This window comes from Zalophus californianus, chromosome 17 (genome assembly GCF_009762305.2).
Source record: "Zalophus californianus isolate mZalCal1 chromosome 17, mZalCal1.pri.v2, whole genome shotgun sequence".
In the NCBI taxonomy this organism is placed as follows: domain Eukaryota; kingdom Metazoa; phylum Chordata; class Mammalia; order Carnivora; family Otariidae; genus Zalophus; species Zalophus californianus.
In genome coordinates, this window is record NC_045611.1 from 48,800,915 (window position 1) to 48,828,710 (window position 27,796).

At 53.9% G+C, this 27,796-nt stretch overlaps 3 protein-coding genes across 10 annotated transcripts; 1 reads left to right on the forward strand and 2 right to left on the reverse strand.

Moving 5' to 3' along the window:
• Nucleotides 1-1,687: 1,687 nt before the first annotated feature.
• Nucleotides 1,688-19,770, reverse strand: IRGQ (immunity related GTPase Q). 4 transcript variants are annotated; one of them, XM_035724982.1, is made up of 4 exons: nucleotides 19,653-19,770; nucleotides 17,530-17,662; nucleotides 8,133-8,664; nucleotides 1,688-6,919 (listed from the first exon to the last, which is right to left on the reverse strand). In XM_035724982.1, the coding sequence occupies exons 3-4, from the start codon at nucleotides 8,660-8,662 to the stop codon at nucleotides 5,560-5,562; spliced, it is 1,890 nt and encodes a 629-aa protein (XP_035580875.1). In that variant the 5' UTR covers nucleotides 8,663-8,664; nucleotides 17,530-17,662; nucleotides 19,653-19,770; the 3' UTR covers nucleotides 1,688-5,559. The 4 variants fall into 4 exon arrangements, with proteins under 4 accessions (XP_035580875.1, XP_027473773.2, XP_027473774.2 ...); XM_027617972.2 differs by lacking the exons at nucleotides 17,530-17,662; nucleotides 19,653-19,770 and adding an exon at nucleotides 9,119-9,252; XM_027617973.2 differs by lacking the exons at nucleotides 17,530-17,662; nucleotides 19,653-19,770 and adding an exon at nucleotides 8,990-9,128.
• ZNF576 (zinc finger protein 576) lies at nucleotides 9,202-13,026 on the forward strand. 5 transcript variants are annotated; one of them, XM_027617976.1, is made up of 3 exons: nucleotides 9,202-9,316; nucleotides 10,100-10,200; nucleotides 11,844-13,026. In XM_027617976.1, the coding sequence occupies exons 1-3, from the start codon at nucleotides 9,255-9,257 to the stop codon at nucleotides 12,269-12,271; spliced, it is 591 nt and encodes a 196-aa protein (XP_027473777.1). In that variant the 5' UTR covers nucleotides 9,202-9,254; the 3' UTR covers nucleotides 12,272-13,026. The 5 variants fall into 5 exon arrangements, with proteins under 5 accessions (XP_027473777.1, XP_027473778.1, XP_027473779.1 ...); XM_027617977.2 differs by lacking the exon at nucleotides 9,202-9,316 and adding an exon at nucleotides 9,323-9,869; XM_027617978.2 differs by lacking the exon at nucleotides 9,202-9,316 and adding an exon at nucleotides 9,323-9,634.
• Nucleotides 18,912-27,767, reverse strand: ZNF428 (zinc finger protein 428). Its single transcript, XM_035724984.1, has 3 exons — nucleotides 27,424-27,767; nucleotides 24,671-24,875; nucleotides 18,912-19,774 (listed from the first exon to the last, which is right to left on the reverse strand). Exons 2-3 carry the CDS (start codon nucleotides 24,744-24,746, stop codon nucleotides 19,257-19,259), a joined length of 594 nt encoding a protein of 197 aa, XP_035580877.1. The 5' UTR covers nucleotides 24,747-24,875; nucleotides 27,424-27,767; the 3' UTR covers nucleotides 18,912-19,256.
• Nucleotides 27,768-27,796: the final 29 nt, after the last annotated feature.

The following is a 27,796-nucleotide window of genomic DNA, read 5'->3' on the forward strand; positions in this document are numbered from 1 at the left end:
TTTCTTGGAAGGCGCTAAACACTCTCCTCTATCAGATTATGCTACAGGAACGAGCAAGTCCCTAATCTCAGTGGTTTAAGGCAACAACGTTGTATTAGTCGACTAATGCTGTGTAACAAACCATCCCCAAACTGAACCATCACAACAAGCATTCTTCTTTCTGAGGGTTTGTGGGTGGCTGGCTCTGCATTAGCTGGTTTGGCTCCAGTTTGGGAGGAGGATTCAAGTTCTGGGATCAGTGGCTAACGTTCTTACAGCAGATCACAAGAGCACAAGAGCCCAAGTGCATTAAAAGCCCCTACTGAGGTCCAGTGTGCTAACATTCCACTGAGTCAAGTAAATCATATGGTCAAAGCCAACATCAACTGAGCAAGGAAGGGTGCTCCCTTTCCAGTGTGAGGGAGGAGAGCAGTATTTGCTGAACAAGTCCCCATTCACAAATAGTCGATTCTTCCCTCACCCTACATGTCCGGCACCATTCACAGGGTGTTCTGCTCATCACAATCGTGGAGCAGCCACCAACTCGAACATTGCTGTGTACAGGAAAAAGCACAGGGATGTCTCATGTGGGTGATTAAATGCTGTGACCCAGAAGTGACTTGACATAACTCATGGGACGGAGCTAGTCGCATGGTCCACCAAACCCAACAGGCTTGGGGGGGGTGGGGCAGCTAGGAAGTGCAATCCTGCTCGGTGACATTGACCATGGATGTGTTTCGTAAACAGCACGAATGGCTGCCAGGGCCTCCTAGCAGAGAGTATCATTTTACCTTCATGACAACTCCCTCTGATAGGCACTGTTATTCTCAGCCCTGTTTTCAGAAGAACCTGAGGCTCAGAGGAGGGATGTTACATTGGAGTTCATGCAACTACAAAGCGGCAGAGCTTAAGATTTTAATCATTGCGTCACGTCCAGGGGGAAAAAGGACCACAGCACACAGAGCGGGAACAAGCCTATATCCGTTATCTTTGGCTGTATCTGTAACCACCCCAAAACTTAGTCACTTAGAACACTCAATCCCCTTTTATTTAGCTCATGATTCTGCCAGGCCGCAGTTTGGTCTGGGATCAGCCGGGTGGCTCTTCTGCTGGGTTCAGCTTGTCAGCTAGGCAGCTCTGCTTCAGAGGGTTGGCTGGCTGTAGCTTGGGGTGTCAAGACTGACTGGGCCACATGCCTCTACTCACCCAGCAGGTTAGCCTGGACTTCTTGGCGTGGCAGGGGTTCCAAGGGCAGCGAGAGAGGAAGCCCTAATATGTGAGCACTTTTCAAGCGTCTACTTGTATGGTGTTTGCTGTTTGTTGTTCCTGTGGCCAGGCAAATCACGCGGCCAGCTCTACAGCCAGAAGGGACTCTCCAAGAACACAGAGAGGCATTAATGGGCCAAGCTGCTTCCAGGGCTGGGATGCTTTACTGTCACAAGCCCCTAAGGTCTAAATGTCACTTTTCCACCTGCATCTACCCTCCCCCTCCCCACTGCCGGGAGTCTCTGGATTCCAGCTCAAGGGGTTCTTTCCCAAACAGACCCTCACCACCCAGCACTCCTCTCCCAGGACCCAGGAGTCCCCACCGTTGGTCTCTTCTTCCTTCAGACCCAGTACTATCTCCAGCCCCTTCCTTCCCCAGACTGAAGCAAAATCCCAAGCATCTTCCCCTTCAAATCCTCAAAGAAGAGACACAGAGTGGGATTTCTACACATTTTTATTCACTCCTTCAAAAAGCACCGCAGGCCAACCACACCTTTGATTAGCCCTCCCAGGTTCCCCACCCTAGTGGATACGAGTCTCTTCATCATTATCCAGAAATGTATGAAATTCGGCTAAGGCGATGAGATCATCTCTGGCAACGGCAGGGCCAAGACTTAGCATCCATTTCCTTGAATTCTTGCCTTCGAGGGTCTTCCAGCCTGGAAGTACGATGTCGACACACCCCGGGGGCAGCCAGCAATCAGTTCTCAAGGGAGTCTTAAGTCTTTCTGCTTGGATGCTCCCAGAGACAGATGCCTGGCTAGCAATGTGATGCCTCCCATCAAAAGTCATAATTTAAAAGACAACCCCCCCCAATTAGTCACAACACCCAAGAGTGTCAATACACAACGACAGAAACACAATCAGCACTCCCCAGCAAAGACACAGGCAAACAAAATTGGGTTTTGCTTTCTCAGATATGATCTCTGGCACGACCCTCGTTGGCATGAGGGCAGAGGGAATTTGGAGCAGGGCAGCATGGGGTAGAGGTGTCAGGCAAGACCAAATCCGAGATGGCGTGAAAAGTGGCAGAGACAGAGGAGGGCACTGTGAGCAAAGGCATGGGCGTGAGACAGAGGTGCCCAGACTAGAGCTGTCTGGGTGCTGCCTGGGGCCCAGGGCATAGGCAACAAGACTTATGGCGGAGCTCCCCAGGGGCCAAGCTTCTCCCAAGGGCTACAGCGTGAGCTGACGGGTTGTGTGTGTGTGTGTGTGTGTGTGTGTGTGTGTGTGTGTGTGTGAAGATGCATGTACATACATACATACATATTCTTACAATTACCCTGTGAGGTAGATGCCATTTGCTGAGTGACTTCCCCAAGGTTACCCCAATGTCTGGAGGACTGTCTGACCCTAGAGCTGTGCCAATAGGATTTCCCGTGATAATGGGAGCGTCCTAGGTCTGTGCTGTCCAACGCTCTAGCCACACATCACAGGTGGCTACTGAGCCCTTGAAACGTGGTTAGTGTTAACTGGGAAGTGGAGTTTTAAACTTTATTCACTTTTAGTTGAAAATGGATACACACCTCAGTTATTGGGAAACTGGTCAATATAATCGGGACAACTTGGGTAAAGGAATCGATTTCTCCACCGACAAATTTTTCGGAAAGTTAAATAGAGGTACTTCTGATGAAAATTTATCATCTGAAGGCGATGTACGCTAAGTGTAAAATATCTCATTCTTTTCTCGATTGATTACATGTTGAAATAATATTTTGGATTTACTGGGTTACATAAAACATAACTAGCTTCACTCTGTCTCCTTTTACCTTTTTTAATGTGGCTGCTGGGACATTTCAAGTTACAGATGCGGCTCACATTCCGTTTGTCGGACAGCACTGCTGGGCGCCTCTCCCACTTCCCCACGTGTTGTACTGGATATTACAGATATGGGCAAACACCCTCCCCTGAAGCCCAAAAGGCCTTTGAGGACAATGCCTGAAGCCGTTCTGTATGGAGCCAAATGCTTTTCCCCACCTCGGCCATCTCAACTCCGAAGGGACAAATTGTGCCAGTGGTAGGGGTTCAAGATGGACACGGGGGTACCATCTGGCAGGTATCTGCCCCTCAGATGGGTCACCCCTGTCTCCCACTGTTAAAGAAAATAGGATCTTGGAAGTGTTTAGGGTTCTCGTCCAGCCCTTTCCTTTCGCAGATGGGAAAATAAGGCACTGGTCCAAGTCACCCAGAGTGCCAGTGGCAAGGCCTTGCTTGCTTCCCAGATCCCCTGACCTCCGACAGGAGCTTCTCTCCCACCAGATGCTTGTTTCTCCCTGCCTCGCTCATTTCCCCTGTCTTGTGGCAAGAGGCCGACAATCTAAGTTCCAGTCTGCCATGGAATAATGAATTCAGTATTTACTAAGCACCTACTGTGTTGTCAGGCACTCTTCTAGGTACTGGGGATGGAGCAGAGAACAAGACAGGTAAGAGAATCATAGCTATTAAATAGGTAAATAAATAAGGTAATTGTTTACAGTAATAATTGCTACAAGAGAAACACTGACGGGCTGAGATGAATAAGGGGGATGTGTGAGCTACTTCAGTTACACTGGTCAGGGAAGGCCTCTCTGGGGGGACATGTGAGCTGAGACCTGCTTGACAAGGAGGAACCAGCCATGGGAAGATCTGGGGGCAGAGCATTCTACGAAGAACAGCAAATGCAAAGGTCCTGGGGTAGGATCCAAGGTGGCCCACCCAGGCATCAGAAGGAAGATCAGGCTGGTTGGGGGATGGGGGGGGCAGGGAATGTGAATAGGCAGGGGCCAGACCACGTAGGACCTTGCTGTGTGCTGTTGGGCCTAGAGCCTGCCCTTACTGGGCTTTGCTCTCCCCATCTCTCATAAAAGAGATTCACTCTACTTAATGGCCTTTCGGTTCCCTTTCTGTTTGTTGACACTGAAGAATTCTGTGACCTGTGGCGTCTTTTCTACCTATCATTGGCAGCCTAGAACATTCCAGGCACTGTGGTTTCTGGCTTTGCTTCACTCATGGCACACTCCCACGGTCTGGAACGCTCCCTAGCTTTTCTGTGGGTCTCTTGCCCTCTGCAGCACTGTGTGTACACCAGAAGGCAGAACCTCTTGGTGACACCTGAGGTCGCCAACACAGAAATGTCTGGATCACTGCAGTACGACAGCTGCTTTTCCAAAAAAGGCAGGAGTATAAAATACCAAGGCCAGAAAGGGTTAGGCTTAATGTCAGAACAAATCAAGACCAAAAAGTGATAGAAACCACTAAGGGAGAGAGGGACAAAGGAAAAGACTCACCAAAGAGCCCCTGAATCACTCAGCACCTATGAAAAGGGGCAGTCATATCCCTTCCCAAACTCACACAGAGAGAGACAACTGCCAGGGTCGAAATCCATTAAGGGATTTGTGGGAGGTACCTCTGAGGTATGGGTTCCTACCCTTTCCACACCTAGAAGGCCTCATTTCTGGTCTCTGGCTACCATGCCCAGACCTCTTGCCTCCTCCCCTCATTTTTGTGGGACCATCCTCCCCACAACAGCTGGGAAAGGAATCTGGGTCATCAGTCCCCTGGAGCAGCAAATATTAGGTATCTCTCTATTCCTCAAGGGGGACCAAAGGCTCTCCAGCTCTTTTGCACAGCCCCCTGTTCCCTCCTGTAGATGGAGACCTCCCACCACCCAGGAATTAGAAACCAAGGTCCAGTGAAGATTCAAAACCACCCCCTCTTGAGGAACTGGGAGGCTGGATGCAGACCCATTCCCTCTGGGAAGCCTGGATCCTATATCCCCATGTGTCTCAGCAGTTCCAAGGATTCCGGCTCCCTGGGGTACCCAGACTCCTTCCTCCATACTGGAATCTCCAGGATGATGGAGACCCTCTTCATCAGGAACCAGGGCTTTCACCTATTCTCCCCCCTCCCAGGGCTAGAGGACCAACAGATCCAGTTTCTACTCCCCTGGAGACCAGGACAGAACCCCTTCTAGGAGTCCAACCCCTCAACTTCCTTCAGGACACAGTCTGGAGTCATGCCCTGCGGTCCCCAGGGAAATCAGTTCTCTCCCCCAGACCCCACTCCCCTTCAGGACCTAGGGATCCAGGACACTACAAGTCACGCATCCCAGTCCGTAGTCCTAGAGCCCTCATCGCCTTCAGGCACCCAGGATTCTGGGTGGTGGCCCCCAGCTCTGTTACCTCAGAGGCCCAGACATCCGACGCCAGATTCTGGACTCCCAACTCCACCCCCACCCCCCCCCCCCCAAGCGGGACCTGGGAGTCCTCAGCCCCTGGTGGAGCCAAGCAGCACGGACGCTGAGCACCCCGGAAGCCCCGACCCTCATCCCTCCCCTCACTGCGCGGGCCAATAGGGTGCCAGCACCGCCTCGGCATCGGCCTGCATTTCGTCGAGGGCCTGCAGCAGGACACCGTGCGCGGCGCGGTAACCCAGGCCGCCGGTGGCCGCCGCCCCGCCCGCCGGCCACAGGAAGGAAAGGGCGCCCAGCGCCGCGCCCCCCGCAGTGCCCTCGCCCGCCCACGCGCCCAGCCTCGCCTCCACCTCGGCGCGCGTCACGGGGCCCGGGAAGCGCGTCCGCTCTGCCAGCTCCCCGGGAGCCAAGCCTAGCGCGCGCTCGCGTCGAGCCAGCGCCGCGGGTTCGAGCCCCAGCGCGCGCCGCCACTCTGCCAGCTGGCCCCGCAGCAGCGCCACGTCGCACGCCCAGCCTAGCCCTGGTACCGGGGCCGCCGCCGCCGCCAGGCTAGCCAGCAGAGCCGGCCGCCACGCCCCGGCCCGCAGCGCCGCAGCCTTCATCCGCGCCCCGTGGGGAGACGCAGGTGGCAGCGCCAGCAGCAGCGCCCCCGCCTGGGCCGGGGGGAGCGCGCGCCGCAGCCACTCGCAGAGCCCGGGGAGGCCGCCAGGCCGCAGGGGGAATACGGGCGGCGGTGCCTCCTCCAGCACCTCCCATGTCTCATCCTCCGGGCTCAGTGCGGCCGCACGCTCTGAGTCCCCACTGCCCGATTTCTTCGCGCCGCCGCCAACACGCGGCAAACTCTCACTGCCTGCCTTCTCTGAACCTTCCCCGCTGCCTGCTTTCTCAGACTCTTCCCCGCTACCTTTCTGCAATCCAGTGCCACGGCTCTCCCTTCCCTCACTGCGTGCATTCTTCAACCCCTCTCCGCCTGCGTTCTCTGAGCTCTCGGAGCTGGGCTTCTCTGCCTTCTCCTCTTCCTCCGGGTACTCTGGATCCTCGCCCTCACTGTCTGTTCGCACGCAGACCAGCGGCGCATCTGGCAGCACGAAGGGCCGAACCTCAGCCCAGTCCTTCTCAGTAGGGGCCCCCGGGGTGACGAGGATGAGGGCGTCGTAGTGGGTCGGATGGGGGGCGGCAGCAGTGCCCGCGGAGCCCAGAGGTACGTTCCAGAGCACCACGTTGGGACGCTCTGGGGCGGGGTAGGGCGTGGGCCCCGGGGGCGTGAAAACAGGCTCGTCATCTGGGTCAGTGGGATCCAACCCAAGTAGCATGTTCAGCACAAGGCTCGCATCAGCCTTGCCGGTCACAGCCAGGTCCAGTTGCGCGCTGCCCAGGCGCTCCAGGCCAGCGCGAACCCACGACAGCGCCGCCTCCAGGCCACCGGTCTCAAAGGCCTCACGCACAGCCTCCAGTTCTGCCGCACCCAGTACCTCGAAGCCATCCTGAGCGGGTGGAAGGAGCCTGAAGGAACAGGAAGAGGGAGGGTAAAGGGCAGGAAGAGGGTTTAAACGCTAGAGGGCTGTGCTATGCGGACAGGACTAGGCTCGGATGATAAGGGTGGAATTTTCCGAATGATCCCTGAAAGAAGAGGGAGGGGCCAGACTAATGGTACAGCATATAGAAACCAGGGCTTAAAACAGGGGTGGGGCAGGTTCGTTGAGGTCAGGTTTCCAACAAAGCCTAAAAGGGGGAACCTGCTAAATCTTCTCTGGGATTCAAGCTTTTGAGGGGAGGGGGGGGCTTTTCCAAGGGACCTGCAGGGTTAAGAAAGGCCAAGCAAAACTCACCGAAGGTCGGGCTCAGGCAAAAACAGGCTTGCAACTTAGAATTGTGGACTAAAGAAAAGTCAAGCACCTTCCGACCAGAGCAAGGTCACCCAGGGCGCTCTTTGCTGAGACTAGGTGTAAGGAAGGGAATAAGGACCAAAGAGGGGAAAAGCCTCACCTATCAGTGCTTACCAAAGAAGAAGATGTGGCTAAGGAAAAAAGATGCACACTGAGCCTCATTTGACTTCTATGAAATAGGTGGCCAGGGGATGGGGGAAAAAATTCAGAAGGTAGCCAGCAAATGGGCATAGAAACGAGACGGGATTAGAGAAAGGCGGTGGGGGAGCGATCCCAGAAATAATAAGGCTCACTGAGGGTGTGGCTTTACAAGGACTGGTGTAGCTGGAGAACAAAGCTGATGATGGGGAGGGCGAGGAGGGCTCAAAGAAAAAGTGTGACTCCTAGGGTAAAACCTTCGCGGGCATCACAAGCTTGTGTGCTGAGTGGGCCCTCCTTCAAACTTTTGCGGGGGAGGGAGGTAGTATTTGGGCTTTAGGTCCTGGCCTCTCCTAAAATTCTCACTGGGGCAGGGCTTGTGACCTCAGAACACTGGCAGGAGAATGAACCTGGAGGACAGGTCGGAACCTATAGCTGACCCTTGGATGGGGCGAGGCCTAGAAGTGGGGAAAGGGTCCAGCACTGAGCTTGGGCTTGGGGTGGAGCCTCGCTGACCTCAAAGCCTGCGCTGAGGGGTGGGATCTGGACGAGAGAGCAGGGCCCCCAGCAGCTATCCTGTTAACGCCTGCCCCAAGCTTGCTGGGGGTGGGGTCTCGCGGATCTCAAAGAACATTTTCTGAGTGCGAAGTCTAAAAGACCAGGCCTCCAACCCACCCCAACTCCTCGCTCACCTTTGCAGCACCTCCGCCTGGCTCCGCAGCGCCACCCGCAGGCGCTCCAATTCCTTGCAGCCATCTCCGCTGCCGCAGTCGGCCGGCAGCACGAAGAGAGCCGCGGCCCCCAACCCTGCGCTGTTCAGCAGGGCCTCTGTCTCATCCCGGGCCTGAGCTTCATTTTCCGAATCTCCAGGACGGAGGTTCCGCACAGCCAGCAACGGGGTCCCTCCGGCCAGGGCGGCCCGCGCTGCTTCTCCCAGCGCTGGGGCTAAGGGCTCCCCGTTCCCGTCGGGGCCGGGCAACACCAATACCAGCACATTGGCCTCCGCCGCCCAGGGCCCTGGCGCTGCGGGTGGACAGCTCAGCTCGCCCAGGAAAAGGCCAGGGCCGGCAGCTCGCAGGCTGGGGATCCCGGAGTCCGGCCGTCCCTCGGGAATCTCTATCGTCTCCACATTCCCGTCGCACAGCGCTGCAATCAGCGCGGACTTGCCACAGCCCGGAGGCCCCAGGAACAAGGCGGTCACGTCACCCCGTGGCGGTGGCATACCTGGAAAGCAAGGGGGTGGGACAGACCCGGGTCAGGGAGCACTCAGCCTTTTTCATTCTTTGTCATCCCACTCTGGTCTCAGACTTCAGTCCTTCACCCCGTCCCCTTCCCTTCTTGGATGTCACTCCCAGGGAAAAATCCGGCACCCACGCCCTACTTTTTCCCCAGAGATAAGGGCATCTTATCCGCCCTCTTTCTGGATACATTTTTCTGTTTCAAATTCTCAAAATCGGGCCTCCAGCCCTCTCCTCCCTCAGGGACATAGATGTTTCTATCCCCCACACCTCCCTTCCAAATCACTAACCGAGCAAACCGCCGACACAACCTGAGAGTTCAGTCGGCGGCGACTTATCAGCCGCCGAGAAGCCCCGCCCCTGGGGTCTGGCGGACGGAGGCCGAAGAGGTTAGAGGGCCGGGATTTGGGGACGTCCGGACACGTTCCGGGGGCTCTAACCTGACGTCACTCTTTTAAGGAGAGGGTGTGTCTTGGAAGCGTGACCTCGGGGCTACAGCCCTTCACGGCGCCTGCGCAAAGCCATCGACGTACGCCCGCTCCTTATGGGGGTCCTGCTGCCGCAAGGCTCGGAACAATGAAGGAGTCAAGGCGCCTGCGCGACAGGAGAGCCTGGCCACAGTGGCGCAAGAAGCTGAGGTCTGTACGGCACCGGGGCCTGCAACGTCATCATAACGCACCCCAGTGCAGAAAAGGACCCCTCCCGTTACTCTGAGGACCCGGTTGGCGAGACTGCATCACTTGCCGGATAGCATGCCGGGCCTGGGCTTCGAGAGGCTCATCAGGCGAAAGGGCGTGGAAGCCACTGGGACCTTAAGACTCGGTGGGCCCTACCCCGCTTCCCTCCGGGTGGCGGCGCTGTGACGAGCGACTGACAGGCGCAACGAAAGGCAGCCCTCTGCCGTCTGGAGAAAAACGGAGGCCTGGGCTACCCGCCTCGGGAGGAGGGAACCGAGGGCAGTGCTTGGGGCGAAGGCTGAAGGCGCGCGTGGGAGGCGGGGGCCCTGGGTGGAACGAGGGTTACAGGATGTCAGAGAAAGATGCCTCCCGGGAAGAGGCGGGCTAAAGCCTGGATGCCAGCACCGGCCTCAAGACACGTGGGAGACGGGGATGAGGCTGGTGTCAAAGCTCAAGGGTTCCATGCCGAGTTCAGGGAGTTAGTTTGATGTAGGAGGCCACAGGTCTCATACAGGTGAGAAGGCTCGAAGGGGTGTCACAAACCTAGGGAGTCGACTCTTTTGGGAGGGTCGAAGCTTCCCTAGGGAACAGCTCCATCAGGTTAGAGTTCAAGAGGATGGCATCTTATGGGGGCAAGGAGAGCCTGTCAGAAGTCACGGGATTAGCGGGCCCTTTAATGCTGTCGATAGACGAGCGACTTCACTTGATTTACTATTCTGTCATGCGTGCTACTCTCTTGACCAGAGGGATCCCAGTCACTATGGAGGACCCGCACCCTGAAGAGACCATGGAGCAGCAGGATTCGTCCAAGGAGAGGAGTCCCCGCAGTCCAGGAGGCGACATCTGTGAGTGCTGCTGGCCAGAGGAGGGTGGGGTGCTGGAGCTGATGCTAGCTAAAGGTATTTCTATAGCATTTCAGTGTCCCAGGCGTTACAAGCACTTGCCTGCTGGGAAGGGTCTCTAATAAATGGCTTCTAAGCTGCCCTACCAGGGACTGCCACTCTCCACCCTTACCCTCATTCTGCTCAGATGTACCCACCCTGCTTTGTCCACGTAAGTTCAAGTGGGCTGCAGTTCGGGGGAACAAAGTGGCATCCAGAGAGGCTTGGGGTGGGAGATGTGGCTGGGAAAAGTGGGGCACTGGCAGAGGAGCCCCAAGGTTCCAGGCCCAACTCTGCCTCAGACTTTCGGTGTGACTCGGGCTTGGGTTTCCCTATGTCAAGAGAGGTTGCCACTACTCAGGTGACACGGCTGTAATGGGGATTGGGGCAGAGAAGGGGAAGGTCTGATGTTAATGAAGGCAGCCAATTTGACAGAGCATGATAGCAACAGCTTCTACTGAAGGCTCTTGATGCTTATGGGCGCTTTGTAAGCTTTTAACCTTCGTTATCTCAGTCCTCCTGTCGGACCCAGGCAAGGAGAGGTTATCTGTGACAAGGACAGCCCCAGTGTCAAGGCCCTTCAGCCAAAGACCACCAGGAACACACCCTACAGTTGAACGAGTTGGGTTTATTGCTCTTTGCACTGAGGAAGCACACATGCCCTGGGGCGCTGTGGGGCATCTCCGTGTTAGAAAGGATTTATCTTAGGTGGTTTTGGGAAGGGTTCAAGGAAGGGTTTTGCTCCAGAATTAGATGCTGCCTGGTAAGCAGGTGCAAAAGATAGGGTGGTCAGATCTTATCTAGGAGGGAGGCACAAAGGCTCAAGCTGCGACTGATAAAGCAGCAGCAGCCCCTCCTAAGAGCCAGGATAGTGGGGTGTTTGGTCTTTCTTGTGGCTTGGACAACGTTCATGTTTTGTCTGTGTTCAGACGTTATTCTGGCATGGTCTTGACTTGATTCATCTCAGTCACAGCATGGCCTTGTCTGACGAGGTTCTGTGAAACTGCTTATGTTCAACAGGAGAACATCAAGGCCTAGCTGCGAGCGCCAGGCCGGCCCCCGGCTGTCAAGCTGCTTTTCTCTTTCTCAATACTAATAATTGCAAACCACTGTGTAGCACTCTTCTAAGCACTTTATATGAATTAATTCATTTACTCCTTCCAGCAACCCAATGAGATAGCAATAACCGTACTGATCAGTTGTAGCCATACTGATATGGTTATGACCCCATTCTCCAGATGAGGAAACTTGTACTTGCCTAGGAAGTGGTAGATCTGGAATTCAGTGCCAGGCGGTCTGGCTCCAGAGACTGTGCTCTAACCACGGGGCTCTGTTGGAAGGGCAGATTCCCCGGGTTCCAGTCCTGACTCCACCATTTCATTTCCCGGCCTCATGACTGTAGGCAAGTTGCCCGGCCTTTCTGAGCCTCAGCCTGCTCATCCATAAAACAGGTCCTGTAATAGTTTGCCTGTGCCACTGTCCAGCCCTGGCATATAGCCTGGCACATGGTAAGCCCTGAATGTGAATTGTTGGCATGACTCTGGGGCTTGGGAGAGGTCCTGGTGACTCTTGCTGGCTTCCCCCCGACCTCTCCCCACGTCCCTCAGGCCACCTGGGGGCCCCGCAGTGCACCCGCTGCCTCATCACCTTCGCCGATTCCAAGTTCCAGGAGCGTCACATGAAGCGGGAGCACCCAGCGGATTTCGTGGCCCAGAAGCTGCAGGGGGCCCTCTTCATCTGCTTCACCTGCGCCCGGTCCTTCCCCTCCTCCAAGGCCCTGATCGCCCATCAGCGCAGCCACGGTCCAGCCGCCAGGCCCTCCACGCCAGTGGTGCCCACCGCTGCCCAGCCTACATTCCCCTGCCCTGACTGTGGCAAGACCTTTGGGCAGGCTGCTTCTCTGAGGCGGCACCGCCAGGCGCATGAGACCCGCACCCCTCCCGGCCCCTTTGCCTGCACTGAGTGTGGTCAGGACTTTGCCCAGGAAGCTGGGCTGCATCAACACTACATCCGGCATGCCCGGGGGGAGCTCTGAGTGAGGGCTAAGCCCTCCCTAGGGCAATGGGTGTGGGGGAGGGTTCTTTGGCTGCTAGAACCCACCTCTGATATGGGACGGGGGCCTTGGAAGGATTTGCTTCCCTCCCTGGACAGGCAAAGGACTCCTGATAAGTAGGACCCAGAAGATGCTCATCTACAGCTTCAGTCTTTGGAGGACACAGAGGCCTTCAGGGATATAGTGAAATTAGTGAAATCTTTTGTTTAAAAAAAAAAATGAGCAAGCAAAAGGGAAAACTGTTATTTGTATCTCCCTCATTCCCAATTAAATAGTTTGAAATCACAACTAGCTGCAGATTGTGTAATCACCTTTAATTCTTCCCAGACGGGTGGCATGAGCTGTAGGAGCAAATTCCCCTGGATGTGTGCCTGAAAGGGGGCAGGGAAGGTGAGGTGTTGCGGGGCCTGTAATGTCACTGGAAGGGTCCCAGACGTGGAGGAACTTGGGCCTTTGGAGACAGAATAGCAAAGTTGGGGGCTGTACTCTGAGTCATGTGGGGGTTGCAATTCAAGTCCTTGTCTTCTACCACCCTGTCAGTCTTTCCCACTCACGGAGAGGCCATGGTATTGGATGGACTGGGGCTCCCCCCCCAATGATCTATTGCCCGCTTAAATAATTTTATGTACTATTCTGGTCATGGAATATTTTCTAGATGTGTAAGTGAGATGACATGAATAAAATTAACAAATAGTATCTAAAAACAAAAAAGACCTACATTAAAATGTCTAAACAAGGAACTCTGGCTCTTGAGCAGGAATTCCCAGAAAATATAAGGGCACAGGATGGGGATGCCTAGGTGGCTCAGGTGGTTAAGCGTCCAACTCTTAATTCCGGCTTATGTCATGATCTCAGGGTCGTGAGAGCCAGCCCGGTTTCAGGCTCTGCACTGAGCATGGAGCCTGCTTAAGATTCTCAATCTCCCTCTCCCTCTGCCCCACACCCCTTCGCACATCCCTCTCTCTCACTTTCAAAATAAATAAAATAAAAAGAAGGGCACAGGGAGGGGGAAGCTTAGGTCAGAGCTGGCCTGGCCCTGCAGGGAATCTGGTTTGAAATCAAACAGAGATACCTTCTGTTTCCTGTTGTATTTGGCCAACATTGGGAGAGCTCCCATTAAGATCCTATTTTCAGCTCTTGAAAAGCCTAACCCTGGGCCGAGTCCCACCGGGCCTCGTGCTGAGTGTGGTCAGGACTTTGGATTACCTGTCCTGCCCCCTTTAGTGACAATGGTTGATGCCCTGCATACAATAATCACAGAGTCTATCTGAACCGAGGGATGGGGGGCGGAGCAAGATGGCGGAGGAGTAGGAGACCTGGATTTTGTCTGGTCTCAGGAATTCAGCTGAATAGGGATCAAACCATTCTGAACACCTATGAACTCAACAGGAGATGGATGAACTGAGGGATGTTTTTAGAGCCCATAGCTGAGATAGATATGGTAGAGACTGATAGATGTCTCCCAATTTTTAGCTAGGTACATGGTAGCTACAAACACTCCCATTCCCCAGGGTCCCTTGCAGCTAGGTGTGGCCCTGTGACCCGAGTTCTGGCTAAATTCTGGGTAGAGTTCTCAGGCTTCAGAGAGGGACATGCCTTTTCCTCTACCTGCCTGCCTGGAGTGTGGACATGGTATCCAGCCATCTTGGGCCATGAGAGCAAGATATGGGCTGGCAGAGCAGCAAGACAGCAAAAGGATGGATCCCTTGACCGTGCGCCCCTGGGACCATGATGACTTCATGGAGCAGTCATCATACCAGCCCTAGAATATCCACTTCCATACTATCACGTAAGAGAGAAATAAGCCTCTATCTTGTTTAAATCACCCTTATTTTGGGTCTCTGTCACATGCAGCCTCATTTAAAGCCTGTCTGCAGCGCAGAACTGCAGATCTGAGTAGTCGCAATGGAGACCGTATGGCCCGCCAAGCCTAAAATAGGAAAGGGCCATCTGGCCCTTTACAGTAAAAGTTGGCTGACCTCTTCTCTAACAGACAGACAAACAACCTACTCTGAGCCTGGCAGCCAGGATTCCCATCCCGGGAAATACTACCTCTAGTAGGGGGCTGTGCATGCATGTGTTTGTTTGTGTAGGATTTGGGCGGGGCTAGCTAGCCCGGATCTCTTTGCTTGGATGACTTACGGGGGAAATTGGTTTGGAGTCAGTTGGCCATCACTGTTTCCTAAAATATCGACTTCACCAAAGTCAAATATTTCCTCTGCACCTGGCGACAGCTCAGAAGTTTCCAACCCAGATGTTTTACACCTCCCCCACAGCGGTTCCCTCCAACCCAAACCTAAGGCTGGAATCACACATGCTCCCCTGAGATAGATAGCAGCCTGCCTGTGTTCTTCCTGTTCTCCCCACTCTCCAGATGTCATAGATTCCCAAGATTTTAAATAGCATCACTGGTGACTTCCCAATCTTTATCTGCAGCTCAAACCCCAGACTTCTCCCCATGAGAAAGTCACTTGGATGACGAATAGGCGTCTCAAAAACGTAAAAAGGGTCGATGTGACTCCTACAGCCCCCACCTACACCACTACCATGAGATTGGTCAACTGTCTACTCTACTTCTAAATTCCCAAGTCCTGGGGCGCCTGGGTGGCTCAGTCGTTAAGCGTCTGCCTTCAGCTCAGGTCATGATCCCGGGGTCCTGGGATCGAGACCCGCATCAGGCTCCCTGCTCCACGGGAAGCCTGCTTCTCCCTCTCTCACTCCCCCTGCTTGTGTTCCCTCTCTTGCTATGTCTCTCTCTGTCAAAAAAAAAAAAAAAAAAATCTTTAAATTCCCAAGTCTGACTGGCCCTCCCCACAGCTGCTCTCCTAACTGCTCCCCTCACCCCACCCCCGGACCTGCTACCACTGCTACCCCCTCCAGTCCACTACAGACCACCCCCCGTGTATGTAAGTCAGTGCACATCACTCATTTAAAATCCTCAAATGGAATACCATAAATAACATCCCAAGACCTTACCCAGGCCCAGAAAACCCAACAGTGATGGGAGCCCCTGCCTGCTAAGCAATCTTAACTCCCTCCCAGCTCTATCTTCACTATACTCCAGTCACACATGCCAGGCTGGCTTCTGCCTCAGGGCCTTTGCACTTGCTATTCCCTCTGCCTCAAGTGCTCTTACCCAGAATTTTGCAACACTGTCCCTACGTTATTCAGGACTCAACACATGCTACCACCTCAGAGAGGTCCTCCTTGACCTGCTTGGCTAAAGTGGCACCAGCAACCCTTACCCTGACTTAATTTCTTCTTAGCGCTCTTCAATACCTGGGATTATCATGCTTTTGTCTGTCATTATCCGTGTTCTTACCCTGGAATACACACTCTCGAGGGCAAGTGTTATGTCTTCCTCGCTTCCCCAGCACCTAGGACACTTGATCTCAGAGGTTCAAAGAATGCTCAACTGTGCCCATTGTTTACTGAGTGTCTCTCGGCATCATCCCTGTGATGCTCTGTGATGCTGGGCTTTCTGCAGTTAGGTTTCCCAGACTCCAGAGCTGGCTTCCTCAAGTTCTGCCCACAAGAGGGATGGGCATAAAGAAGGTAGGAAGACGGAGAAGGGACTCACCTTGCTTTGGATTCCCTCCAGCAGCAGCTCAGGCTCCAGTGCCATTCTGTACTGGGCACAAGGTACTGTGCTAAACCTCTTGAGGTTTAAACCTCTGCACACGGCCTGTCCTCCAAGCTCCTGCTGGGCCCGGGACCCCAGTCCTAGGGGTGGGAGCTTTGTGCAGAAACGAACTGCTCAGTTGCCTCAGTTTTCCACATTTGTGCTCTCAGACTTCTAACAGCTGCATGACCACTCCCCTGCGTTAAGTCCTCTCGTTGTAACTCCCAGCTTGGTGTCCCTATCCTGCCTGGACCCCAAGGAACTGAATGACCCCACTGGCAGCAGACTAGGTGTCTGGATTCCCAGTCTCTCATATCCTTAGGAATTTTTGCTGATGAATGGATTGTTCTCTACACCCATGCTTAGAAACCCCCATCTTAGGGCAGGAGAGCGCTTAAGCATGCTGCTCCAGGAAATAAAATCCATCTGTGGTGTTTTAATGAGCTGTGAATTTCTGCTTTGACGATTCTAAGAGTCATTGATGTTAAGCTATAGTGGTTAGGAAAGTCTCAAGCTGAAGAGTGGATAAATGTCAGGTTTTCAGATTCTGAGTCTCTAGGATGAAAAGTGTGGGTTTTGACAGATGCTTTGGTATAAGATCCTGTAACAGGCATCAAAATGCAAGTGTTCTTTGTGGCCAAGCAGGTACCGTCATCAGGGAAGCAAGCAGGGCGTGAGGGGTCCACATGCCAGATGGTGGGGAATGGGTGCGTGGGCCGGAATGCCCCATTAGCAGAAGGTAACCCTTACTCAGCTCCAACAAGCTACTGTCCTATGGGATTGTGGGTTCAGCAATCGAGATCTCACAATTTTCAAGAGAAACTCCAACCCTCCATTTTGATGTGAAATCTGCCCATTTTTAAATGTTGGTAACCAACATGATTAAAAAACCTCCGTAACTCTGTGGAGACCAAACACACTCCTGCCAGTCAGATGGTGGCTACGGACAGCCAGGCTGCCATTTCTGGAATGTAGCTTAACGGGGAAGGACGTATGCCCTGCATCCCGTTGTGAGGAGTCAAACCTGGGCTCTGCTTCTTATTAGCTGTATGACCGACCTGTAGCAGTTAAGTCAACCTCCCTGGGCCCGAGCTGGAACCGCTATAAAATGGTTGTGATAATAGCCCCTATGCCTCTAAGGGTTATGACAATGACTGGAGACATGGAGACACAGCCCAAATTGGTAGAATGGCTTAGAAGGCCTGGCCCTCTGCCCCTCCCTGACTTTGCCTTCCCACCAGTCTTCCCCTGCCTTCATCAGCAACTGCCTCATGCCCTAAGTGTTCTTCCATAAATATCCCAAGTAGGGCCCCACCTCAGGGCCTTTGCACTCACTGCCCCTGAAGACAGGAGCCACACACACACACACACACACACACACGCCTCCCCACCCCGTTTTCCTCCACAGCACTTACTACCTTCTAATGTTCTCTACGTTTTATATATTTTACTCTATCTAAAGTATCTGTCTTCTGCGTTATAAGAGGGGTTTCCAAAAAGGCAGGGAGTCTTGTTCATGCTCACTGCTCTACTCTCAGCTCCCAGAATAGTGCCAGTATCTCGCAGGTGCTCAATACATCACTGTTGAATGAATGAATGAATAAATAACAGCCCCTACCTCATAAGGATCCGATGCGATTGTCCATATAAAGCGCTTTAGCCCAGGGCCTGGTCCACCGTGAGCGCTGATTTAATGATGGCCATTACGGTAATTCAGGTTCTATTCTTGAAGGTTCTTAGTTGCCAAGCTTCTATGAGTTAACACATGTAAAGCGCCTTAGAACAGGGCTTGGCATACAGTAAATGCTCAGTAAATGGTAGCTATCATTATAATTAGGCTTCTATTTTCTAAGAAGCTTTGGTGCCAAACTTCTATGAATTAGTACTTCCCATCTCCAAGCAAGAGCCAAGTTCCAACAAAGCTCTAACCAGCTGGCCCTCCGCTCCCCTCTGCCCTCACCCCTCCAGCTCTGCCCTCTCTGACACCCAACAGGCTCCTGCCTCCTCCCGCCTGGACTGCTCGTCCCGCCTAAGTATGCAGCTCCAGCTCCCTCCTCCCCTGTGCCTCTGCTTAGGGCTCCGTCACCTCCTCAGGGAGGGCTACATTTAAAATGGCAGCCCCCTTCCAGCACTGTTCTCCCTCCTCTGCTTTGTTCTTCTCCACAGCATCTACCCCCGGCCAGCATACGCTCCATCTTACTTATTTACTGTCTCTCCTACCCTCCCCCCTGCAAGCTCCATGAGGACAAGGGTTTTATTTTGTTCACTGGTATATTCCCAATGCGCAGCATACAGCAGGGACTCGGAAGATAATTCCTAAATGAATTAATGGATCACAGTCCCTACCTCACAGAGTTATTCTAAGGACCTGATGATCTCATGCAAATAAAATGCAGCACTCTGTAAGCGCTGGGAAAATGGCAGCTGTAATTATAATTAAGGTTCTATTTTTGGAAGTTCCTAGATACACAACTTCTATGAGTCAATATATATAAAGCTCTTGGACCGGCACTTGGCACCCAGGAAGCACAGCTCTGATTGTAATTCATGTCCTCTTTGTGAAGGCTCCTGGGCAGGGGCAGAGGACATCAGCTGTCCTCCACCACCCTCCACAAACTGTTCTCTGCTTTCCGGGCACTGGCTAGACCGCTTCTCCCAGGTTCCCCTGCAAGGAGCTGTGGCCATGTGACTCATTTCTCAGCAGAGGGATGTCAATGGGAGCAGTATGTGCCCCGCTGGGGCTGGGGCTGGTAAGACATCACAGGTACCTCGCCAGGCTGGCCTTCCTCTTCCACCAGCAGGACCCAGGCCACAGCCACTCAGCCATGACCCTGCGGATGACAGTCGGCTAAGGGATGGCCCGGGTCCTCGAATCACTGCATGGAGAAAGGCTGTCCCCCAACCTGAAACACCCCCCCTGGACTATGATGTGAGCGCGAAACCTCTGTACTGTTGAGTCCAGCCCGTACATCATGGGGTCTGTGAGTAAATACATGGAAACCACACTGAACAGAAGCACTCAGGAAATGTTGAAAGTCTTAATGACGATGTTAAGGGTCCCCCCAGGGAGGAGCCCCAGGGGATGGGAGGGGATAAACACCCAGGCCCATGCCTCACACACTCAAGAGTCTACACACATGCACGCACGCACACACACACACCAAACACGCTGGACCAACACACACAGAATTTGGCTTTTATTCTGGCCTTCACACATCTACTGCTAAGACGACACAGATCGGCGTTACCCCCATCCCCCATGACCATTGTGACCCTCCCCCAGTTTCCTCTGCCCCCTCCTCCCACCCCACCCCTTTGGCCAAGCTCCCTGGGTGGGGTCTCCCCCTACACCTCCCCCCGGGCATGCAGCATGAAGTGCCCATGCAGCTCCCCGAGGTTGTCGAAGGAATCCTCACACTCTGTACAGTGGTAGGTGCCCTCCTCCTCCTCCTCCTCCTCCTCCTCCTCTTCCTCCTCCTCCTCCCTCCCAGCTGGTCGGCCCTCCCCAGCCCGAGGTGGCTCCTCCTCTTCCTCCCCGAGGGCCCTGCCTTCAGGGGCTGGAGCTTCCTGGGGGGCTGTAGCAGGACAGCAGAGCCGGCAGGGCGGGGTCCCTGGTGGGGCCTCCCCAAGGGGCGAGCGGCCACAGAGCTGGCAGGGCTGGGCTGGGGGGCCTGGGGGCTGGGCTGCACGGGGGGCCCGGCGGGATGGGCCCCCCCGGCCTCCCCCCAGGCGCTGCTTCACCTTGTAGCCAGGGTCATATTCAGGATCATCAGTGGCCTCCTCCTCCTCCTCCTCTTCATCTTCTTCCTCTTCGGAGTCTGGCTCTGAGAGAGTGTACTCAGAGTCAGAGGAATGCTCGGGGCCTGTAGGGGGATGGACGGGGAGAGACAGAGGCATCTGAGGCCGAGGGCTCTGCCCCCTCCCTGAGCCTCATTCAGACTCTCGCCACAGCATGGAGGGGGCAGCCCGGACACAGCCCCTGCTCCTCCCCCCAGAGGAATCCCAGTCGCATCGAACATGGCCTGGCACGCAGTAGGTGCTCAGTGTCTGAGCAAATGGATGTCTTGCGAGAACTGCACCTTAGGGGTTTAATAAGGACAAAGCAGCAGTAATAAAAACGGTAACAATAACAGTGTTCCTTGCTATTTTAAGAACCCTGTTCTTGGGGCGCCTGGGTGACGCAGGCGGTTAAGTGTCGGGCTCTTGATCTTGGCTCAGGTCTTGATCTCAGGGTCACGGGATCGAGCCCCGCACTGGAGTCTGCACTCAGTGGGAAGTCTGCTTGGGATTCTTTCTATCCTTCTCCTTCTGGCACCCCTGCCCCCCAGTGTGCGCGCACGCGTGCTCTCTCTCACATAAATAAATCTAAAAGAAAAAAAAAAGAAGAAGAACCCTGCTCTTATATATTAACCTACCTAAGGCTTATAACAACCTTTGGAGGCAAGTACCATTATTAACCCTAAGTGACAAATGGGAAACTGAGGAACAGAGCAGTTAGGTGACTCACTCACCTCCAGTCACACAGCTCTAACAGGGAAAGCTAAATATGGGTGATGACCTACAATGGATCATTTTAGGGAGACAAATAGGTCTTCAAGCAAATTAAAACACATGTATGTGGTGTGTATATACCTATACAGTTAAGTGAATTAACTCTGTCTTTTAGAGAGAGAGAGCACACGATCTCATGACCCTGAGATCACAACCTGAGCTGAAACCAAGAGATGGGTGCTCAACTCACTGTACCACCCAGGCACCCCTAAAAATTTTTTAATTTTATTTGAGAGAAAAACAGAAAGAGAAAGAGAGAGAGAGAGTGTGTGTGTGAGAGAGAGTGTGTGTGTGTGTGTGTGTGAGAGAGAGAGAGAGAGAGAGAGAGAGAGAGAGAGAGAGAGAGTGTGTGTGTGTGTGTGTGTGTGTGTGTGTGTGTGTGTGTGTGTAGGAGCAGGGGGGAGGGGCAGAGGGAGAAGCAGACTCCCCGCTGAGCAGGGAGCCTGATGCAACTTGATCCCAGGACCCCAGGATCATGACCTGAGCCGAAGGCAGACCCTTAACCGACTGAGCTGCCCAGGTGCCCCTGCTAAAATATTTGTAAGTACAGATATATTACTGTGATTTCATGGGCATGCAGGACATGTCTAGGACAAGTGTGGGTTACAAAAAAGGAAAACAATTTGCAGTCGATGACAGGAAAGGGTGCCATCAGCAGTCATTACGGGGGTGCACACAGAGCACTGGTTCGGGGGGAGGCCCCCCTACAGCAGCAGTGGTGTGGGAAATACTGCAGGCACCTATCAAAAGCATCCCCTAAGACTGCTACAGCCTTGCTCTGCGTCCATCCTGGGTCCTCTTCCTCATTTCCCTCCAGCAGCCTGGAGGGCTCTTATGACAACTGAGCCAACCACACTGGGCTCCTCATGGCTCCTCGACCCCTCAGGCATTCACCTGCCGCAGGGCGTTTGCTACCCCCTTTTTACAGATGGACTAAGGCTTGCTCCCTCCCCTCGCCAAGTCTCTGAGCAAGGGTCACCTTCTCAGAGACACCCTCACCACTCTGTCTGATCGGCAATCCTTCCCCAGCACTCCCTATGCCCCTGACTCTGCTGTTTTTTCTCCTCAACTTCTCGTATCCAACATCAACCTGTGTGTTTACTGCCTGTCCCCCAGAGCAGGGACTTTGTCTGCTTCATTGCTGCATCTCTAGCATCTAGAACGCCTTCTTTGTGCCTGGCATTCAATTTAGCAAACCTTTTCAGAGGTTTTCACACATGTTTTTCCCTCTGCTGGGAAGGTCTCACCCTGGTTTTCCCCATCATTCTTTAGGACGCAGTAGGAAGCCTCCCTCCTTGGTGAGGCTGTCCCAGATCTCCTCATCCTAGGCAGCCACTCACTGTCTTTTGCCCTCTGGCTGTCCTCACCCTGAGCCCTGAGGGCTGTGCCTGTACAAAGCCCTTTCCCACCAGACCAGGGGGCAGGCCTGCTCTGACTCACTGCTGGGTCCCCGGCATCCCCCAGCTCAGGAGAGTAGGTGCTAAATGTTGGCTGAACGTCCCTCCCTGCGGCTCTCTCTCTACTCATTCCTGCCTCGGTCTTGCCGTCTCTCTGCCATTTAACACCCGTTTCCTGAGGCCCTGGTGTGGGCTGCTCCCTCCTCCTGGAAGGCTGTCCCCCACTCTGTCTGCCTGGTGACCTCCTACTCATCCTTCAGGCCCCAGCACCCAGGCTCTGTTCTCTATGATGGCGGCTCCCTCCACCCTGGCTCCCGCTGGCCCGGCCCTCTCCCCTGGCTGCAGCCATGGGCCCCGGTATGTCTTCCCCGTCAGACTAGGACTCCTTTAGGGCAGGTCTGACTCATCTTGGGGTCCCCAACACTGCCCAGCTCACACATCACCTCCTCTGTGAAGTCCTCCCGGACTCCTCAGGCGGTTAGTGTCTCTCTCTTGTCTGGGAACCCTCTGCCCCTGTCCCCACCCCCCCACCCAAACTCCAACACATCCTGACTACCTGGGTAGTGACCTGGAGATGGGGGACTCCTGGAAGACAGCACCTGGGTCTGACCCATCTCCATGTCCCCAGCAATGCTGAGTCCCCAGGCAGCCTCAGCAGACATTTGCTGAATGGCTGCAAAACACAGAGGAAACCCCTCTGGCCTTGGGCCGGGGCCCCACCCCTCTTTCTCTTCCCACCTGACTTCACACCACCTGCCCTCCAGGGCCTTCAAGGCCCACTATGACTTCATGCGGTTGGCTTGGGAAAGGCAATCAGGTTGTTGTCCATGGCAACCAGGTCTTTCATGTCCACTGTGATTTTAAGGACCACAAGCCCTTTTGCACCTACCATGCCTTCTCCACCTACGAGATCCTCCAAGCCTGGCATGTCTCCAGCATCCACTGAACCCTCGATGTCCACAGTGCCTCCCAAGCCTCCCGCCTCCTTGAGGCCCACCAAATCGGCAATGCCCAACAGCTCCTCGGTGCCCACCAAGCCATCAACGGCCCCCAACTCGGCCACAAGCCCAAGCAGTTCCAAGTCTACCAAGTGGGCAAGTACAAAGACAGCCCCTTCTAAACAGCCCGGCAGCAAGTCCCGAGTCCACAGCAGGGCAAGGACGCCCAGCAAGGCCAGCACTGACACCAGGGCCAGCAAAATCAGCAAGGCCAGTGGGGTAAGACCCCACCAGCGGAGGGGCACACACAGCCGGGGCCGACCTCCTGGCAGAAGGGGAAGCCGCAGCTCCAAGAGGTCACCCAGCAGGGCCAGCACCATGACCAGGATAAGAACTCACGGTGCCACACCAGGTGTGCCCAACAGGGCAAGAACTCCTACTTCCCAGAAAAAACAGAGTGGGGGCAAGAGTTCCAGTCAGCCTAGAAACAACAACTGGGAAAGAAGTAAGAGCCAGCCTGGAAATCTGAGCAGAGAGAAGAGTTACAGCCCACCAGGAGCCTCAGGCATGGGGAAGAGTTCTGAGCTGGCTACAGCCCCAAGTAGGGCCAAGAGTTACAGCCCCACTAGAACTCCCTTCAAGAAGAAAGGTTACAGCCAGTCTCCATCATCATCGAGGAGGGTGAAGAGATATAGTCAGATGACCACCCCTGGCAGGGAATGGAGTTACAGCCCAACTGAAGTATCTAGCAGGGGCAAGAGTTACAACCCGGATAGTGCACCCAGCAGGACCCGGAGTCATAGCCGGTCTAGCACCCCTAGCGGGGCCCAAAGTCACAGCTGGTCTAGGAGAGCAAGAAGTCGCAGTCAGAAGAGAGCCCACAGTGGGATGAGAAGTCACAGTTCGAAGAGAAATCACAGTAGGGCAAGAAGTCGTACCCGGAAAGGAACTCCCAGTCAGATGAGAAGATATAGCCAATCCAGAACCCACAGCAAGGGAAAAAATTATAACCAATCTAGAACCCCCAGAAGGGAAAAAAGTCACAGCCAGTCTAGAAGCCCCAGCAAGGAGAGAGATCACAGACGATCTAGAACACCCAGCAAGGAGAGAGATCACGGACGATCTAGAACACCCAGCAAGGAGAGAGATCACAGACAATCTAGAACACCCAGCAGAGAGAGAGATCACAGACGATCTAGAACACCCAGCAAGGAGAGAGATCACAGACAATCTAGAACACCCAGCACAGAGAGGTATCACAGACGATCTAGAACCCCCAGCGAGGAGACACAGCACAGCCGACCTGGAACCTCCAGCAAAGAAAGAGATCACAGCCAATCTAGAACCTCCAGCAAGGAAAGAGATCACAGCCAAACCAGAACCCCCAGAAAAGAGAGAAATCACAGCCGATCCAGAACCCCTAGAAAAGAGAGAGGTCATAGTCGATTCAGAACCTTCAGAAAAGAGAGAGATCACAACCAATCCAGAACCTTCAGAAAAGAAATAAATCACAGCCTATCCGGAACTCCCCGAGAGGAGAGAGATCACAACCTATCTAGCACCTTCAGCAAGAGAGGTCACAGCCAATCTCAAACCCCCAGTGAGGAGAGAGAGCACAGCCGATCTCGAACCCCCAGTGAGGAGAGAGACCACAACCAATCTAGAACCCCTGTTAAGGAGAGCAATCCTAGCCAATCTACAACCCCCAGAAGTCTCAGCCGGAAGGATTCCACCAGCAGGGCACACAGTCCCAGTCAGAATGGAACACCTAGCGAGACAAGGGGCCACTCCCCCTCTAGATTTCTCAGTAGAGCCCCAATTCCAAGCCAGGATGATATTCAAGGCAATGCCACCATCTCTAAGGCTGCCTCACCTGGAGAGAGGTCCTCATCGTCTTCTTCCAAGCTGGCATAGCCCCCAGTCTCAGCTGGCTCACGGGTCTCTGTCATGGCCAGGGGAGGGGACAGGAGACAGGAGAAGAGCAGCAGCTGGGCAGCGTCCCTCCCCGGCCAGCTCTTCAGAGCCACACCTGGGTCACAAGTTCTCCAATGCAGGATGTCGGCAGGTAGAGCGGGATGCTGCGCAGGGGAAGGAAAGGCCTGTGGTGACTCAATAAATTTTTACATAGCATCTGCCTCCCTAGGCCCAGCTGTGTGCTCAGTGCTGGGGGAAAGGAAAAGAAAGATAGCCCCAGCTCTTCTATAGATCTTAATTTCCCCATCTGGGCAACAAAGCTGTCAGTGGTGTGGGGAAGCATCCCAAATATTTAGCAGCAGGTATCAGCCTGGGCACCAATCAGAACTGAGTGGAACATGGTCCTATGCCAAGAATTAACCCTTTAGTTGCTAAGTTTGTGAGAAAGTCCGGGGCTGGGGGAGGGTCCAAAGTGGCAGCTGGGGGTAGGGAATTCCTTGATGTAGTGGTGATCAGTCTAGAAGGACTTCGGTATTTAAATGAGTGGTATGACAGCACTAGTTTGTGTCAGCCCTAGTTCTATACCTTGGCAAAGTGGTGTCTTGGTCTGAACCCTAAATCTGCCACATTCTAGCTGTGTAGCTTCAAGCAAAGGGGCTCCCGGGGCTTAACCCATGTAGTCCTTGTAACTACGTTGAGAGATTATCACCTTCTTTGTACACGAGGAAACTGAGGCACAGAGAGGATTAACAAGTAGTTCAAGGTCACACCAACTAGTTGGTGGGTGAAATAGGATTTGATGTTACCCTATCTCTCATAAAATGATCCCTCGGCTGAAAAAACTTTTTGAATTCAGTGGGCTGATTCAATATAAACTGCCGGTATGTGGCAGGTACTCCATTAACAGTGGCTGTTAATACTCCCACCCACGACCCTTTCTATAAACCCCAGCAATTTCAGACTTCTCACCTCTCCCCGTGCACACCAGGGCTTTTCACATCTGTGGGTCTTAGCAAATCCTACTATTGCTGTCTAGAATGTCCTTGTCTGCCTGGAGAACTCCTACTCACTCTCCAAAACCCATCTCAAACACAAGAACCTCTGTACTTCTTCGAGCCCAAATACCATCTCTACCTCTGGCAAGAAGCCTTCTCTGACTCCTTTCCTTCCTATCCCTCTTCACCAACACCTCCCTTCACACACACACACACACACACACACACACACACACACACACACACAGCCTTCTCTGACTCCTTTCCTTCCTATCCCTCTTCACCAACACCTCCCTTCACACACACACACACACACACACACACACACACACACACACACACACACACACGGCAATTCTTTTGTCTCCCATTGCACTCCCTGGCAGTAAAGAGCCAAGAAGAGCCAAGCTAGTGAAAGGATTGGCAGCCTCAGCTACACCTCTTTATGCCAAGACTTGTGCTGGGTACTGGGGATATAATGGTGGAAAATACACAATCCCTTCAAAGCCTAGAAGTCAAGTTTAATGCTGGGGACTAAAGAAAAAAAAAAAGCGAAGCCTGGAGGAGGCTGGTGCATGGGGTGGGGGGGCGGCCTGGTAGCAATGGCAGGGGAGCTTTCTAAAGACACCTGGATCTGGGCTTTAAGGACAGGAAATTCATAATTGGCAGAGAATTGTCCTAATGCCCTACTGCTTGTAGGGTCCATTTAATTTGGGATTTCTACTTCATGCCAGGATAAGTTTGCCAGATTTAGTAAATAAAAACAAACCATGCCTGGTTAAATTTTAATTTCAGATAAAAAGAAAATTATTTAATATACACAGGTTCCATGCAATATTTGGGATAAACATTTCTAAAAGGTTATTTACCTGAAACTCAAATTGAACTGGACGTTCTATATGTTACCTGGCAAGCACACACTAGAGACAATCAGGACTTCCCATGAGATTACCAGGAGACATTGCTCACCAGTCCAGCCTACCTTCCCCCAAACCCACATCACACAAGGACCTTCCAGAGTATTCCAGATGTCAAGTGGAGACATTCTTTGGTGCACAAGTCCCATTCCTACAACGACTATGGTGGCCATACCGGCTTCCATAATTTTAAAGGGACACAAATGAGGCTCCCTCACTACCACAAGGAAAACACTGTGCCTAGGCCCCACCAAATACTGAACCTACAGGAACGAATTCCCAGGATGCCCTGCGTGAACATAATAGGCACACGTTCCCACAATGCTAGGGCAAGGAGGCCAGAGCAAAACCTTACACCGGACAATAAGGACCAGTCCCCACAATGCCCTGCGACAATCCTTCCCAGGACGCCTCGGGCCTATAATGACCACCTTCCAAGGTGTTCTGCGTCGAAACACTCCGAGCTTCCAGGATGCTCAGCGGAAGGTGTGTGACAAAAGGGACTGCTTCCCCACAAGGAGCTAGGATAATGCTACCCAGAATGCACTAGGCCCATAACGACTAGCGGACCGACTCCCACAATGCCTCAGGGCCGAGCGTCCCGTTTCCCCAGGATGCCCCAGGGCGGCACGGAGCCGCGTTGGGGGAGAAAAGGGAGCCTGGGTCTCGCCCTCCGGCCATCACGGGCCAAGACGGCTGCCTGCTCGCCCCGGTGACGGGAGCCGTCACTCCCATCATGCAGCGGTGCCGTAGCGCCCGCTTCCCAGCATGCCCCGCGCACCCCTATCCCGGACACTCACCGGCGCTAGCTGCCCCCGCTCTGGCTCGGCGGCGGCGGCTGCACGCCTCGGCTCTGCGCCTGCGCTGCAAGTCGGGTAGGAGGCAGTGCAAAGCGGCGTGAAGAACCTAGGGCGCTTGCGCGGCGAGATGGACCATTCCCGTCGTACTGTGGGAAGAGGGGCTCTCCGAGTTGGGCCGTTGACGAGGCCCGCGCAGGGGGTTCCGGGCTTTGCCCCTCGCTGTCCGGGTTTACTTGGTACAGTCCGCAGCTAAACGAACAAGAAACTGCAAGGCTTGCGCGTGCGTGAGCGAGCAGGAACGCGCCTTATAGAAAATGTGATGAGCTAGGGGATGGGAGCGTCAGCTAAACCTGGATCCTGGGCCTGAGGCTTG

Coding starts and splice junctions, on each gene's coding strand:
- ZNF428 (XM_035724984.1), bottom strand. CDS start 24,746: ATGACAGAGACCCGTGAGCCAGCTGAGACTGGGGGCTATGCCAGCTTG. Junction 19,775..24,670: donor CGATGAGGACCTCTCTCCAG/GTGAGGCAGCCT, acceptor ATCCCCCTACAG/GCCCCGAGCATTCCTCTGAC.
- ZNF576 (XM_027617975.2), top strand. CDS start 9,972: ATGGCATCTTATGGGGGCAAGGAGAGCCTGTCAGAAGTCACGGGATTA. Junction 10,201..11,843: donor CAGTCCAGGAGGCGACATCT/GTGAGTGCTGCT, acceptor CACGTCCCTCAG/GCCACCTGGGGGCCCCGCAG.
- IRGQ (XM_035724982.1), bottom strand. CDS start 8,662: ATGCCACCGCCACGGGGTGACGTGACCGCCTTGTTCCTGGGGCCTCCG. Junction 6,920..8,132: donor CAGGCGGAGGTGCTGCAAAG/GTGAGCGAGGAG, acceptor CTGTTCCTTCAG/GCTCCTTCCACCCGCTCAGG.